This window comes from Leucopleurus acutus (genome assembly GCF_964270905.1).
Source record: "Leucopleurus acutus genome assembly, chromosome: 10".
Taxonomy (NCBI): domain Eukaryota; kingdom Metazoa; phylum Chordata; class Mammalia; order Artiodactyla; family Delphinidae; genus Leucopleurus; species Leucopleurus acutus.
In genome coordinates, this window is record NC_139153.1 from 49277264 (window position 1) to 49294629 (window position 17366).

The following is a 17366-nucleotide window of genomic DNA, read 5'->3' on the forward strand; positions in this document are numbered from 1 at the left end:
TAAAACACAGAACTTCAGCAAAGACAGGGTACATGAAACGGAAACAGGTTTTACAAAAGTCAGTGCGCTCTGGAAACTTTCCTAATCTGAGCAGAATATTTTATTCATTTTGCACAGTTGTAGGCAAGAACATTTTAAGGACGGGGTGTTAATACTATGATACGGGTTCTTTTTTGTAATGGCTATATTTAAATCTCTTAAAGGTAATTAACAAAAAAGACTAAAAGTCTATGGGGAAGACTTTATCCAAGAAAAAATTCAAGGATGGAATAAGCTGTATTACAAAGTTGTTACAGTATTATTCAGAATAGTGAAAGTAGAAAATAATCTAGGTGCTGATCAACAGGGAGATGGTTAATGATGTACATGCATTCTGACAAAGCCATTAAAATGTTAGTACTTTAGCAACATGTAAAACTACTCCTAATATAATGCTAAATAAAGAAAAAGGAGCATACAAAATTATATGGACAATTATGATTACAATCGTATAAAATAAGGATTGAGAAAAAACTGGAAGTGTATTGAAACAACAGCAACGTGCTTTCATTTTCTCTATTTTCCAATTTTTGGGTAATACACTACATTAATGATTAGCCAGCTACTCTACCTCCTATCCTAGGTAAAACATACACACACATGCACACAAAGAATACCCAAGATCTAGCGTGAACTTTAGCAGCATTAACATTCTGCACCGGTGCTGCATTGAAGAGGTAATATTCTAGACAATTAGTAATAGTACCTAGTACCTAAAAAAGTACCATCACATACTTAAGCTGAATCACCAGAATTCTCCAAATTTAAAATCTGGTTACTTGAAGATATGACCATCTGTTTTTAAGTAACACCTAGAAAGGAATACTATCAACAGTTGTAGTAAAATGGTTGTAACAAATATATTTATTTTTGGTTTTCTTTATTCACTGAAATAATTTTAACAAAAGTGCTATAGTATTGTACTTCAGAAAACATGCCTACCAGTTCCACTGTAGAGCAGAATAAGTACTACAAGCTGATACAGCATCAAGTAGGCAGGTTACCATATTCCCATAGTCTTGGTATTTTATGACAGTATTATTCTTTTTAAAATCAGAGACACTCAGATTTCCTTTGTCCTCCAACATATGAGAATCATCACAGTTTGTCTAGAAAAACTATGAGAAGCAGTGCAATAGACTGTTTTCTAAGAAAAGTAGTGAGGAATGTATTTGAGCCACATTTTGATCTCCAGAATAAGTGAGCCCCCAAAAGTAGCCATTTGTCTACTAATATCCACATGTCAAGAACTGCTAAATATATGAGTTAAATTTTTTACAATCAAAAATGCATTAGGAGAGTTCAGATCCTTTGATAATTATTTTATGTAGACACATTTACTTCTAAAAACCTTAACAACCACAAACTTTAATGTCAGTGTTTCCTTCACATGGCCAGCTCTTAGGTGTTTTTTAGCCTTTGAATTTTAAATCTAAGAAAGAGAAAGAAACATTTAACAGAGCAATTGAATTCTCCAAGAGCCAAATGATGTTTATAAAAATTTATGAAAACTCTATTTCCTTTACAAAGACCTTTTCTCACTTTTGTACCAAATTGGGACTTTTCTGTCAATTGGCAAATGCATTTTATATTTGAACTAAGAATCACATTATATTAGAACAATTCTGTTCAGACTCAACTAAAGCCATTAGATGAAATTCAGTTGATGCACAAAACTAACTTTCATTATAGATTTAAAGGGCAACATCTTCAATATGGAATCAGTCTGTTACAACTTTCTGTCATAAACCTCAATAATTATGACTACAAATATAATTTTGAAAATATCTATAAAAGCACTCATAACTGTGTTATCCAAAGACTTTCCAAAATAAATATATCTATTAAATAACTGTAAATCTTAATTCTCTCTTTAAGTATTTATTAACTTTAAATATTTTGACAGTATTATTAACAGATAAGTTTCTCAACTTATAGGCTATGAAATATTACAAAAATATAGTTTTATGAAAATCACATTTAAAGACAAAATACATAAGAGGTACAATCTACCACGCATAAAATAAATACGGTACAAAGATATATTGTACAGCACAAAAAATACAGCCAATGTTTTGTAATAACTATAAATGGAGTATAACCTTTAAAAATTGTGAATCACTATGTTGTACACCTGAAACTTATGTAATATTGTACATCAACTATACCTCAATTGTAGAAATAAATAAATAAAGACAAAATACATCTGTGCTTGGAGAAGCAAGAGAAGGAAGGCTGTATTACAAAAGAGTTGACTGGAACAGCAGCCTGGGAACTTTTATCCTACATATGAATTAACTGTATATTTTGTCTGCCTTTTCATCATGTGCCCCTTTTTACTTGTTATCCATGGGTTTCTACCTTCTCACAAGATGCATCTCAGTTTTAAAAGGAAATGTAATCCCTGACCGGCATTATTTTCTCTCAGCTGGCTACAAGAGTCAACAAAAGCAGTCCTAAAAATGAAAAGGCTTGACATGAGAAGCTGAGACTCTGCATTAGGTTTTCTGCTCACGGAAAGCAAACCTGTTTAACAGCGTCTCAAGAGTCTCCAGCTGCTTCAGCAAAGTCTTTAGAGATTATAATCTGAGAGATTCTACCCATTAATGCTCTCTGAAGGGAAATCTTAGGTTTTTCTAAATTTCCCAGCCACCTGTCAATAAAACAACTATAAGGAGATGAGGAGATATTTATGAGCACAACCAACTGCCTCTCTCATCCAGACCCATTCCTTTCCTTAAACCTTACAATCTGGTTTCTAAAATCATTTCTGAAACTGCATCCTGGGAATCAAATCCTCATGCAAATTAAAAGACATTTAAAAAAATCTTCATCCTACCTCCCCCACTTTTGGAAATGCCTCCTATATTCCCCCAGAAGCATAAGTAACCGCAATTCCTATGACTTCTCAGGTTACTTTTTTTGTTTTCATTTATGTCTCTTTGCCAAACTCAATATCTCTGTGTTAAGAGCATAGGCTCTGGATTCAAAATGCCCGGATTCAAATCCTGACTATACATTTACTCTCTGTGGGTGAATGTAAGCAAGTTACTTAGCTTCTATGTTCCTAGGTTTTCTTGTCTCCTTTCTTATTTGTGAAATGAGGATAATAGTAATACCCAAGTCATAGAAATTTTGAGGATTAAATACAAATACATACACAAGTGTATACGAGCAAAGCATTGATGACAGAGCCTTGCATAAAGTAAGTCTGGCTATTAGCAGCAGCAGCCGCTAAGGCTACCACCGCTTCTACTACCAGTAAAACAATCTTTCAGAGAAATCAGCCTCTTCTACAGATCGAACCATAGGCTTCAACCTTAGGCTAACGACTCCTAAAAGATGCTCCGATTTTTAATTTCCAAATTCCTACAGGTCAATTCCATCTGGAAACCTCATGATAGGCCCAAATTCAAAGAATCTAAGCAAATTCACCATTTCGTTCTATTCCTCAGTGTCCCCATTTAGACTTCCTATTCTGACTTCACCTGATTCATTCGGCCTCCTAATCTTAAAACTCTGGCGTCATCTTGGACTCCTACTTTTCTTCTGCCCCTCCAAGTTAACTGGATACCAAATTCTGCAAATTTGACTCTTCCTCTCCTTCCCAGACCCACCATCCTAGTCAAGGTGGCCAAAGCTCTCAGTTCCCAAAGCCTGGACTTCTACCCTTGCTTTTAAGTTTGACTTTCCACTTCATTTCTTTTCCACCTACAACACTGGTTTCCATCACATTATGCTTTCCTATTACTGGTTTCCTTGTTTACCAAAGTCTAAACTCAGCTACTCACTTTTACAGACTTTAACAGTCAGTTCCTTCACAATCCAACTTCATTTCCCACTTCAGCAAGAATGGTTTCCAGTTGACACACACCCCCCCTATGGTCACTGGGCCCGTTTATGATCTTAAATGTGAAATATGTGCTGCCCCCATCTCTCTGTTTAGGCCCATTCTATTCATTATCTGAGGCCCAAGTCAACTCACATCCTCACTAACCTGAAGGCACCAGTTCACCCTGCTCTCTCCTCTTTCTAGCATCTCTACTTTCTTTCCGAGCATTATTCAGTATCATACCTTGCTGAATACTGGTCTCTACACTTTACAGTCTAGCATTTATTGGGTCAAAACATAATGCAGTTACGTATAACACTGAATTATTCCATCAGTCTCTTAAAAAGCAGACTACATCTTATACTTTTTATTTACCCTAGAGCATCCAAAAGGTAGCAGTTATTTAATATGTACCATGCTGTGCCTACTTGGGGAGTTTCAAAGTTGTAAACCTGAATTTTGATAGTCTAAGGCAGTGGTCAGCAAACATTTTCTATAAGAGGCCAAATAATAAATACTTCAGGCTTTGCAGGGCTATACATAAACAGGCCAGGCATGGGCTGCATTTTACCCATAGGCCATAATTTACCAACCCCTGCCTCTTCCGAGGAACAGTCCACAGTGTCTTTAAAGAGTCTCTACAGTTAAACATTTTTATCCATATTTAACTAATTTTTCTAAATGTTGGCTGGTCAAGCACTTTACATGATTTTTGATTTCTAACATAAAACAAATAACCCCTGAGTTCTTACCAGCTCTTTCAGATTTTTCTTTCTGTTCCCGTAATTCCTCTCCCTGGCTAGTCATCTGCTTGATGTGACTACGAAGTTGGGCAATTTCTTCTTCTTTGATTTCCAGGGTTTCATGCATCTGACGTTTTGTCTCTGCTATTACCATCCCCTAAACAGAAGTGCAGACTCTAAAGTGTTTGCGTAACAAAACTGCATTATCAATAGCACATATCAAACTTACTTTAAAGGGCAGAAAACATAATGTCTCTTACTAAGTACAGCATACGAATTATTTTAGTATTTAGTTTATTTAGTATTTAGTCTGTGTCCTGTGTATATACTACACTATATACTACAATAACTTCAGTTACCTGGCATATCAGGGTATTCTTAATATAAAAAATTATTTTAATAATAACTTTAATATTTTAATTATTAACAACACATTTTAGTTAAAAGATTTATTTTATAATCTTTCTATAAATGTTTACTATAATTTTCCCTATCTTAGTAAACAGTTTATATTCAACAAAATATGACCTTTAGTACTTGGCTCAGAACCAATCATGAACTACTATTATTGAACTGCGCTGTAACATGGGGAAAGTCCCAGAGGCTGCTGAGAGTATAAGGTTACTGCTGCCACACTGGATGGACCAAGACTGCAGTACAGAGCTACCTGGTTTTTCTCTTTCCTCTTGTGACAGTCTCTGGTCCCAACACCACTCCTTATTACTGTCAGTGAGGCATTCCTCCAATTTGCTAATTGCTACTGTCTTCCCACTCTCTGGATAATCTACACAAGAAATGAAGGTCGCTAGGGGGAAAATATAATCAAATAGTATATATTAAATCAGTCACTTGCAACTAACAAAAAATGGGTGGTTCAACTTGTCTCTTGAAACGTAAGACTCTGTGACAGCTATTTTATATTAAGCAGAGCATTACCTTACTTCCAGGGTTTGTCAACCCTTGCTTTAGGGTATGACTCTTCCAGATGGCTAATATTAATGAACAGATTAAAAACCAGGTAAGTGGGGCATTATTATACAAAATTCCAAAAGAAAATTGTGGGCCTTCAGTTTCTTCAAAAACCAAAGCACAATGGAAAAGAGAGAGAGAGAGAGAGAGAGAGAGAGAGAGAGGTGGAATCTATAGATTAAAAGAAGTCTTAAGAGTCACATCAACCGACTGTAATGAAAGAACCTCATTTGGATCCTGATTCATAAAAATGGAAAAGAAATGTATGGGACAAAAGGGAAAATCTGAAACTGTCTAGGTAGTTGACTGTACTAAGGAATTGCTATTAAATTTTTAGATGTGATCATGATAATGTGGTTATATTTTCATTAAAAAAAGACCTTTATTTTAAATATCCATTAAAATACTTATAGAAGAAATAAGATTTCTTAGATTTGCTCTAAAACAATCCTGGGATGAGGGTACTGGGGGCTGGGAATGTACAGATGAAACAAAATTAGCCAGGAGATGTTAACTGCTGAAGTTGGGTGATGGGTTCACAGGAATTCCTTTTATTAATCTTTATACTTTTGTAAATGTTTTAAGTTTTTCATAATAAAAAGTTTTTTTGTTTTTTTTTTTTAAAGAGGGCCTTCATGAAGTTTATGGAATAGAATCCAGCAAAATGAATAGGATGAAAAAACTGCCAATACATTTCAATAGCAGAACAGCTCTAACATGTTCTTAATTACATGGCCACTTAAAATACTGCAGCTATAAAGTACCATATTAAAGAACACGGTGGATGATGTGGAACTAACTGGAAGCTACTTTTAAAAAAAGGACCCAAGAACCCGGTGCTGAAAGGCTTTGGTCAAAACTGTTTTGCCCATGAATTTTTTAGCTGTCTTTGCTGCCGTAGCTAAAGTTGCTGTTCCAACTCTAAACTGCCAATCTCACCTATACATTCTAAAGTTTATTTGAAGAAATTTCTGTTTATGCTAACATATACATTACCATTTCTTTACTTTTTAGGCAATTTATCTGTGAGATTAATCTGTTTCCATCATATCTGAAAGACAATACTTATATCATTCACATTTAGTAATGCCTTAACTGTAAATAATTTAACTTTTCTCTAAAAAGTAGTTATGTTCTGTAAACAAATTTCTTTTGCAACAGTATTCTAATCTATAAATCAAAATGCTGACTGGGATCAAGAAATCACAGATTCAGCTTCACATGATACAAAACTAATGCTAATGGTTATATAAATCTAGAAGTTAAAACAAAAAGATTTTTCATGGAAGCAGCTGTAATAATTTTGGAAAGCAGAAGTCTGCATGCTTCCAATTGCTTCCAAAAATGAACTGGGGTGCCCCTTGACAAATTTTAGTATCATAAGTTTTGTTGTTTTACCTTATCTTGTTCAAGCTGTTCAATTAAGTTCTTTGCATCACGCAACTGAGTGATAAGTTTAGTCTTCTCAGCCATATGAAGCTCCTAAAAAAATTTTAAAAATTCATTTCCATCTCTAATAAAGCTTCTCCTCATATGAGAACTCTAAACATTTTCTCTAATTTGAATACTCCTACAAGTCTAATAGGAGAAGAGAACACAGGATGTGTCAAAAGGATGGTAAATGCTATGAAGCCCAGGGCACTCAGGGGCCCTTTCCATGCTGTCTACGGAGGAACGGGGAAGGCTTTCCAGAGGAAGTGCAGGCCACGCTGGGGCCTGTGGATCTAGCATCACAGGGCTGCGTTAAACCACAATCATTTTCTCTTTTACCTTCATCTTTTCTAGTTCTTGAAGTCTTTCATCTAGTTGTTCTTGCAGGGCTTCTTTTTCACTGGTTAACAGCATACATTGTTCCTTATGCGACCGAATGGTTTCCTTACAGCGCTGCAGTAGATTCTCTTGACGCTTAACCCTTTGCTGAAGTATTTCCAGTGTTTTAGCAGAAGCTCCATCTCCCACTATTAATAAAGCAGCATAAGCAGGGGCAGTCAGTGAGGAATCTAAGGGCTCCCTGGGAACAGCTACTCTGTTAGTGCACAGGACTGTATTCTCATTCCAACACTCTGTTATACTCTGAGCCAGACTGAGAAGAGAGGGGTGCCCTTCCAAACCTCTACTCTGCCACTATTTGTGTGATCTGCAGCTGAAGAAGCTACGTAGTACATTCACCTCTTCTTCTGTGGTTCAACCCCAACCCAAATGGCACACAGCACTCAAGAGTTAACTAATGTTAACTGAATCCACCCTCCTTCAAAGACAGTTTGATGACCTCTTTTGCTCTTTACAAGTGCCTCCCATTTCTTAGCGCCAATCCCCAAAGGATCACTAACGTATTCCTTCCAAAGCATTCTAATCTCATCCAGAGAGGAGTTCTGGCAAGTACAGCTTTCTCCATCTCCTTACATTTATGACATAGCCCAGGGGTGTTTCAGGAGCCCTTACAGGTTGGTTGCTCAGATAAATGGCTGCTCAGCACCTTACTCCAGCACTGGCTGGACCAAAAGTTTATCACAAATCTCTTTGTGATAAAGCTAGTAAATAAAAAATGGGAAGTTTACTAAATAGGTACCATAAAGCCTCAAAGGGGGCTACAATTGGATTTTAAAACATAATTTAATTATTCCTTCTTTTACAATTACAAAGCAAATAACAGGGCAAATATTGGCATCTTTGATTGTAGAAATACGTAAGCAATAATACTTAAAAACTAAAAGAGACAAATAATGACAAAGAGTATAGTCCTTAATCTTGAACAGACTTAACATTTTTCTATGAAATCTAGCTACTGCTATCAGTAAAACAGTATAATATAATGAATTTCAATTACAATGAAAATGTGGTGCTACTCACAAACTTTCAAGTGTCAAAACAATTACTCACTTTCTCCTGGAAAACAATAAACAAAGAGCCCAAAAAAACATCAAAACTCTTGCATCTGCTAAAAACAGGTCCAAAATGGAGGCTTAAGCTAAGCCTCCCATCACCAAACGGAGACTTAATTACAGTTTCAGCCTCTCCCAGAAATGGAATCTGAAACCAGTGCATCAGAAATCACCTGGTCAACACTAGGGAGGTCACATGCCTGACAGACCCCTGCATCCCCTAAAGGAAAGGGACCTTGTCACAACCAATCTACTTTTTGCTACTATAACTTCCTTGTCCCACTCCCTTCTGTTTATGAAAGTCTTTCATTTTGTACAGCTCCCAGGAGCTCTTTTCTATCTGCTAGAAGGGGTACTGCCTGATTCATGAATGGTCTAATTAAGTCAATAAGATCTTTAAAATTGACTCAGTTGAATCTTTCTGGAAATATTAGGGTCAGGGACATTTTAGTTCTACCTCAGTCCATGTCTACTACTTCCTGCCCTAGAATCTCTCACCATCCTCCTCTAGTTTTTTTTTTTTTTTGCGGTATGCGGGCCTCTCACTGCCGTGGCCTCTCCCGTTGCGGAGCACAGGCTCCAGACGCGCAGGCTCAGCGGCCATGGCTCACGGGCCCAGCCGCTCCGCGGCATGTGGGATCTTCCCGGACCGGGGCACGAACCCGCATCCCCTGCCTCGGCAGGCGGACTCTCAACCACTGCGCCACCAGGGAAAACCCCCTCCTCTAGTTTTTAACCTACCTTCTGACAAGCTGAAGCTTACCTACTGGCTCTACATCACCATCTGTATTCTCTTTAGTGACACCTTCAGCCTCTGGTTCCATCTGCGAGAGTGGTTTTGGTAAATCAGCATTCATCGGGCCATTTCGTAACCGCTGTTTCAGCAAAGAAACCTAAAAAAAAAAATGTCCTTCATCAGAAAAAAACCAAGGGAAACTTTGGCAGTAGTGCTTTCCTTGAAACAGAGAAGGAATAGAGTAAAAGATACCCTTTTTGCTATAATGGAGGAGGGGGGGAAATCAAAATAAAAAATTTACTCCCAATGCTGCTGATTTTGATATTTGCTATTTTCAATGATACCTTAGCCAGAAAATACAATAAATCAAAAATTATCCTTAAAATTAATTGAGGAAAAGCAAAGAGTTTTAAAAATCAGCCATTTTGTGACTTCCCTGGTGGTCCAGTGGTTAAGAATCTGCCTTCTAATGCAGGGGATGCGGGTTCGATCCCTGGTAAGGGAACTAAGATCCCACGTGCCGCAGGGCAACTAAGCCCACAAGCTCTGGAGCCAACGAGCGCAACTAGAGAGAAGCTCGCACGTCACAACGAAAGATCCTGCGTGCTGCAATGAAGATCCTGCACGCCGCAACTAAGACTCGATGCAGCCAAATAAATTTTTTAAAAGTCCATTTTTTAAACATCTGGAACCTATCAGATATCCCATCAAAACCCTTTTATTTTTCTTTATCCAAAAATTCCACACTTCTTTTTTTACCTGAGTCTGAAGGACACTGATATACTGATCTTTTTCCTCTAAAGATGCATCGAACTCCTCTTGGAGATGTTTTTTTGCTTGCTGGTCCATTTGGAGCTCCTAAAATGTAAAGGACTCATAAGCAGTTTTCAGTATATAACAAAAAATACAAACCTGAAATTTTCAAAGTTTAAAAACTGATCAATCCAGATTTGCATTACTATTAAGGTAAGTTATCAGCAACAATAATTAAAGAATAATCAGCATTTAAAACATTAGTACTTACCCCAACAAATAATTCTGTTCCTTAAAGAATATGAAAATCCAAGAAGCAAAAGTATACTTATAGATCTGTAATCACTGCTGAATTGATAATTATGTAAAGAGGATTAAAAAAATTAGTTACTTAAGATGAAGGTAAAATTTTATCCTACTTTAAGACATCTTACTGTTTGTGCTATCTTATATTCACTTGATCTAAAACTGAATTGTTATATACTAAATAGATAATCAATAGAACCTTCCTCCTCCCAATACATGAAAGTGATCAATAGTCAAAATCAGAGGCCTCCTCAAATGAAAAGGCTGACCTAGTTGATCACCAAACAGTGAAATTTCAACTTCCTTACATGCTGCTTTCCTTAAGTCATTAATGAGCCTCCCTAACTAAATCCAATGGTCTTTACCTCTCCACTATACCAGTCACTAATAATCACCTCCTCAACTGAGGTACCTGCTTTCTGCGGCTTCAGGGCGCCTACCTATATTCCTGTCTCTCAGAGTTTCCACTGTGCCCTTCACTGATTCTCTTGGCAATTATCCCTCTGGGCTCAGTTCTGTGTCCTCAGGGCTTCTCCCTTACACTTGCTCCATTAGAATGTTGCAGAATAACACCTGGAACATAGTGGATATCCCATCAAAACCCCACAATTTTTCTGGGATTCCTACTTTTCTAATTCTCTAAGCTCAAAATATTCAAAGTCACATTTTACTTATCTTTTGTTGACCTCTGCATATAACCAAATTCTTTCATTACTTTCTCTACAATGTTTAGGTCCTTTTTCCACATCCAAAACCATAATCCCAATCTCTAATAATTTTGATGATTAATTTCCTTTAGTAGCCTTCTAGAGAGAATTCTTACCTCAAGTCTACCTCTGATTTAATCCATCCCTCACACAGTTGCTAGAAATCTTTCCTCAAACACTACTTTCAAGGACTTATAAGCAATGCCTTCTTGAATTGTTTCAAACTTACTAATTCTCAAAACACTGAGGTACTAACTGTCCTCTACTCTTCCCCACACCCACATGGCCCCAAGATCTCAGCACATTTACTATTCCTCTCACTACAGACTCCTGGCTTGACCTCCCCCAGCAGTAGGAGTCTCCAAATGCTGGCCTTCAGATCAAGACATGTTTTTCTTAGATCCAAATTTCTTTCATCTGAACAACTGTACTTTATTCTGAGACTGTGTCCTTCCTAACTTTTTTTTATTATTAAAAAAAAAACTTTCTTGTATGAAATAATGACAATAAAAGAATCTGGTTCTTTTTCTCAATGTCCTCACTTGAAAAAAATAAAAGTAGCCTTATGACAAGTCTCCTTTCCCCCATTTCTGGAAGGAACTGGAAGGTAATTAATTTCTCAGTCCCTGAAATCCAAAAGTCTGGAAAGCACTGTTCCCCCACCCATGACTCTGCACAGGCCAATTCTTTAGTAAGGACCAGTTGCACATCTCCTTAATAGCAATGCAGTCCTTTACTTTCTTTACAATTCATTTCTTCCAAATAATTTTCTACATTCTACCATACTAGACTCTGTTACATGGCATCCCTACCAGCCCACAAAAACTTCTCAATTTATATTATGATTTTCAGGTTTTGAACGTTTTCATCTCCTCATCTTAGGGTAAGAAGTCCTTGGATACAACAAAAGCATCTTTTATTTTTGGCCTTGCCTCATGACTTGCAGGACCTCAGTTCCCCAACCAGGAATTCAACCCAGGCCATGGCAGTGAGAGCACTGAATCCTAACCACTAGACCACCAGGGAATTCCCCAGAAACATCTTTTAATCATGTCCCCTTATCCCTCCTCCTGCTACATTAGACTATTCAACCAATAAGTACTCCATAAACAATAAAGACCACAGTTATAAAGGAACTTAAGAACTGTCAACTTATATCCTGACTACAGCCCACAGGCTGGCTAGCCAGCTGTCCAACACCACCATGATAGAGATCTCACTAGCTCCAGAACTAGACCCTAGTATCTGGGGTTACCTTCCACTTTCAGGAAGTTCTGATTAGACCCTTGGGGTCACTAAGAACAAATCTAGGGTGTGAAGAAAAGGGAACCCTCTTGCACTGCTGGTGGGAATGTAAATTGCTACAGCCACTATGGAAGACAGTATGGAGGGTCCTTAAAAAACTAAAAACAGAACTACCATATGACCCAGCAATCCCACTACTGGGCATATACCCTTAGAAAACCATAGTTCAAAAAGAATCATGTACCACAATGTTCACTGCAGCACTATTTACAATAGCCAGGACATGGAAGCAACCTAAGTGTCCATCAACAGATGAATGGATAAAGAAGATGTGGCATACACATATATACAATGGAATACTACTCAGCCATAAAAAGAAACGAAATTGAGTTATTTGTAGTGAGGTGGATGGACCTAGAGTCTGTCATACAGAGTGAAGTAAGTCAGAAAGAGAAAAACAAATACCGTATGCTAACATACATATGGAATCTAAAAAAAAAAAATGATTCTGATGAACCTAGGGGCAGGACAGGAATAAAGACACAGACATAGAGAATGGACTTGAGGACACGAGGAGGGGGAAGGGTAAGCTGGGATGAAGTAAGAGAGTAACATAGACATATATACACTATGTGTAAATGTAAAATAGATAGCTAGTGGGAAGCAGTTGCATGGCACAGGGAGATCAGCTCAGTGCTTTGCGACCACCTAGAGGGGTAGGATAGGGAGGGTGGGAGGGAGACGCAAGAGGGAGGAGATATGGGGATGTACGTATGCATATAGCTGATTCACTTTGTTATACAGCAGAAACTAACACAACACTGTAAAGCAATTATACACCAATAAAGATGTTAAAAAAAAACAACAACTAGGTCTGCCTGTAATTCCACCAACAGATGTCAGGAAAACCACACAAATAAAAACTATAAGAATTGATCCCTGTTCTTGTAGCTTGGACTGGTTAATTTTCGCTGTAACTAATGTAGTAGATATGAAACTACCCAAATACATACAATAGTTCTGATAAATATGAGAGATTTAGTTACTCTTCTCAAAGTACTAGTCACAACTTACCTCTCTTAACTCTCCAATCCTCCGAAGTGCTTTATCCTGACTCTGACTTAATATACCCTTTAATTTAAAAGGAAAAAGAAGCTGGTTCAAACAACCACATGACATAGTAGTGAAAAGCAAGTTCAAAAGATCACAAATCATTGAATTTTATTTCCAACACCCTTTACTTTTGCAACTATGCAACCCAAACTCTCTACTGCCACCTAGTGGTAGAATTATGTAATCTCGAAATAAAAATCCATAAGACAATTCATAGAAACACAAGCAAGGTACTCACAGAATTTAGGAATAAAATGACCTTTTGAGAATGAATTTATGGAATATTAATAGTACAATGGATTAAATGAGAACTACCCCCAATTTCTATAGACCACATGTCTAAGAAAATATTAAACTAAAAACTTTATTTGTAATAATCTAATTTTCACACTTGTTATGGACAATTAGAACACTGAATCAGCAATAAGTAACTGGTGTTATCATTCTCAGTTGATTATATTCCAGACCAAAGCCAGAAAATTTAATGTCATACTCAAAGGAGACTAATATTTATGGCAGATTCGGTATTTTAAAATAATGTACACGGGGAAATTAATTTTACCAAATCTCACTTTACAAATAACTTCCTGGTTCTATAATTAGTGCCTTCAGTCACCAGAAGAGCTATAATACCTTCTTATCTCCACACACTTAACCAAGGGCTTTACAAGCAGCAGCCTCAGGAAATAGAGAGGATGCTTATTTTTGGACCCTGATATAATAAGAAACAGAGATCTCTGCAGGTATTTAAAAAGTAGAAGGGAAAGCTTCGAAGTTGTACGTCTCTTTACCACTAAAACAAAGATGCACCCTGCACAGTGGCACACCAGGAATGATGCTTTGAAAGAGGCAAACATGCCTTAAATCCAAACCTCTTACACACTGCAGGGATCCAGAACTCAAGGAAGCCCATCCCTACCAGAGGTTAAATATCTGAGATTTCTCAATCATTCTCTTTATCAAAATCCCCAATGGTAAAACAGCTGAAATACTTTGGTCATATGAAGAATTATTAAAAGTGAGTGTTAGAACTGTCTTATTAAAAGATCCTTTCTATTTTTAAAATTATATATGAATCAATGTAACAGCCAACAAATCACTTACTTGTAGCTTTTTCTTCTCTCTCTGAAGAGTCTGATAAGCTGTAACAAGCTAAAATAAAGAAAAAGTCACTAATAACATCAGTCATTCCTACATAAATGCAATTAATTATTCTAAACTCTGCTAAAACATCTCATTATGAAAGTCAGAAAATAAATCAAAGCAATCCTTTTATAGACAATTCAAACTAATTAGATGTATATGCAGTTGAAACTAAATAACACAGGAAATGTATTTCTAAAATATAAACTGTAATGACTCTATAAAGAAAGATATTAAATCTCCATTTGATTTCACCTTACACACACACACACACACACACACACACACACACACACACACACCCCTCTTTAAATTTCAGTACCTAATTTATAGGTGGGGATTAGAGACAACTTGCTTAAAGGTTACTCAAACTGTGGTCACAGATCAATACCATTAGCAAAAGCATCACCTGGGAGCCTGCTAGAAACAGAAATTCTTGGGCCCCACCCCAAACTAACTGAATGAGCAGCAGAGGGAGGGCGGAGGCAACAATGTGTGTTTTGACTAGCTCCTCAGGTGATTTTTTGCTTTGGGCCATAATAGACCATGTAACTGATCTCTAAAAGTTTCTCTGGTGTAGGACCTGTGACTGTGGCTCTATGAAAATCTGAGGGAAGCAACTCACAACCAACAGAGGAAAACTGCTATGTCAGGTCCTAAAGAGATATTTAACCATTTAACCTAAAAATGATATTTAAACATTCTAGCAAAACTTGATGAAATTACAGAGTAATAAACTTTTACACCTATAAATTATATAGCATTTCTCATCGGAAGGCTAAGCACATGGCTCCACCGCATTATTTGGACCCACTTTAGAGGTGCTAGTGGGCTCTGAAGAGACAGGTTGCAGCTTCAGGAGAAAGCACTCCCGATTCTGGCCTTGCCATTTTCCTTGGAAGGCTGCTGTGTGCCCTTGAATGTGTCTACTGATGTCTTGAGTCAAGAGGCAGGCAGCAATGGAAGGCGAGTCCAGTGATAGGGATAAGGATGTAAAAAACCAAAATTCGGCCTTAAACCAGGATCTCCCCTTCTTATTACTTAAGACCAGTTAGGAAACCGGTACTCAAGGTGGGGGTGAGGGGTGGGGGGAGGAGTGGGAGTGGAAGAGTAACACAACAATCAGATGGCACTTACAGCACTACCATCCTAGGTACCTACACCCTTTAGCAAGGAAGGAGCAAGGAAAGGTGGAGACAAAGACGATGGGCTCTTTCCATCCCTAAAATGCCGCACAGCTTTACCTGAGGTAGTACAGAATAGCGGAAACAACCAGAAAGACCTAGAATCAATGCAGAGTCTGTCAACTGCTACCTGTGTGACTATAAGCAAGTTACTTAATCTCTATGAGTAACTCTCTATGAGTCCTTAATCTCTACTCTGCAAAACAGAGCTAATAAATAGCTACTTCACAGAGATGGTGCAAAATTTAATGGCACCATAAACATAAAATGCATAGTGTCTTGTACATTTAAATACTAACTATACAGCTGCCCAAGCTTCAAACTTAAAAGCCATGGGTTAGTGAGAATAACATAAATCTAAACAAACAAATTCAGGACCATTATTAACTTAGACAGAAATAAAAGATAAATTTTTTTTAAAAAATTTAAAGAAAAAAGTTGCCTGATTCCACATGTGCCTTATGAGATACATGGCCTTAATGCCCTGTGTACATCTCTGGGTTCCAGCTAGCCAACAGATTTTAACCTAATAATTCTTTCCTATTTTGTCAGCACTTTGTACTTTTTTTTTCTTATTAATACAGTATTCATTTGTCTTCCCTCTGTCAAACACTGAGCCAAAAAAAAATGGGGAGGTACAGGAAAAGGAACATACAGGGCAGACGAGACACGAGAGAAAGAACTATGGGAGGTGGAGACGGCTCCTTCACATGGCGAAGAGGATGAGAAAGGCCAACATCAGGCAAAAGAGCCCCATGGCTACCGAGAGTGCAGAAGCCCAGAATGGCGCAGAAGAAGAGCTGTTGCTTCAGAGAAGGGTTCCTGGCATAACCAATGATGAGGCTACCAAACACAGTCCCAATTCCAGCCCCAGAGCCAGCCACCTCTACTGTGGCAGCCCCAGCTCCAATAAATTTGGTTTCCGTGTCAATGTCCCTTGAAACGGCACTGGTTTGGAAGGTGTGGCTAGGAATAAGTGAGGTGGTCAGGGGACTCGGGGCTGCCAAGCTGCTGTGGCTCTCATCTGTCAGTGTCTCCTATTTCAACATCACTGTAGACAGTGATCAGCTCAGTAGTGCAGAGGTTCTCTTGATCAAGGAGGAGGTGGAGACGAACTTGGCACAAGCGTACGTTTTCAGATGAGAGGCCACGGCAGGAGAGCTGGACCCAGTGCAGAGAAGACAAAGAGGGAAGCACTTTGTACTTTTAAAAAGATATTTTATATATTTCATCTAGGAGTTTTTTTGGTTGTTTTTGGCTGCAGGGTAAAACTACCCATATTACAGCCAAATTGGAAATAGAAGTAATAGCTAACTTTATACTCTAACCTTGAACTTTATTATTCATTAATTAAAATTAACTACAATGCTGATTTATCAGCATTAAGACAATAAAACATTACGGGTTTTTTTTTTTAATTTTATTTATTTCTGGCTGTTGGGTCTTCGTTGCTGTGCTCGGGCTTTCTCTAGTTGCAGCAAGTGGGGGCTACTCTTCGTTGCGGTGCGCGGGCTTCTCATTGCGGTGGCTTCTCTTGTTGTGGAGCACGGGCTCTAGGCATGCGGGCTTCAGTAGTTGTAGCACGCGAGCTCAGTAGTTGTGGCTCGCAGGCTCTAGAGCACAGGCTCAGTAGCTGTGGTGCACGGGCCCAGCTGCTCCGCAGCACGTGGGATCTTCCCGGACCAGGGCTCAAACAACCATCCCCTGCACTGGC

At 38.0% G+C, this 17366-nt stretch overlaps 1 protein-coding gene and 1 pseudogene across 5 annotated transcripts in view; both read right to left on the bottom strand.

Moving 5' to 3' along the window:
• The window catches only part of GOLGA4 (golgin A4), a 105917-nt gene that overhangs the window by 48322 nt on the left and 40229 nt on the right, over positions 1–17366 (bottom strand). For 3 of the 4 annotated variants that reach the window (XM_082848452.1, XM_082848450.1, XM_082848449.1), the window contains 7 exons: positions 14430–14477; positions 13287–13343; positions 9961–10059; positions 9229–9358; positions 7354–7541; positions 6982–7065; positions 4624–4771 (listed from right to left, as the gene is read on the bottom strand). In XM_082848452.1, the coding sequence (XP_082704578.1) occupies positions 4624–4771; positions 6982–7065; positions 7354–7541; positions 9229–9358; positions 9961–10059; positions 13287–13343; positions 14430–14477 (754 nt within the window). The remainder of the gene's footprint in view (positions 1–4623; positions 4772–6981; positions 7066–7353; positions 7542–9228; positions 9359–9960; positions 10060–13286; positions 13344–14429; positions 14478–17366) is intronic. The other variant, XM_082848451.1, reaches the window with a different exon arrangement.
• LOC309966976 (ATP synthase F(0) complex subunit C2, mitochondrial-like) lies at positions 16193–16884 on the bottom strand (annotated as a pseudogene). The gene has a single exon. The product of its transcript is annotated as an ATP synthase F(0) complex subunit C2, mitochondrial-like (transcript).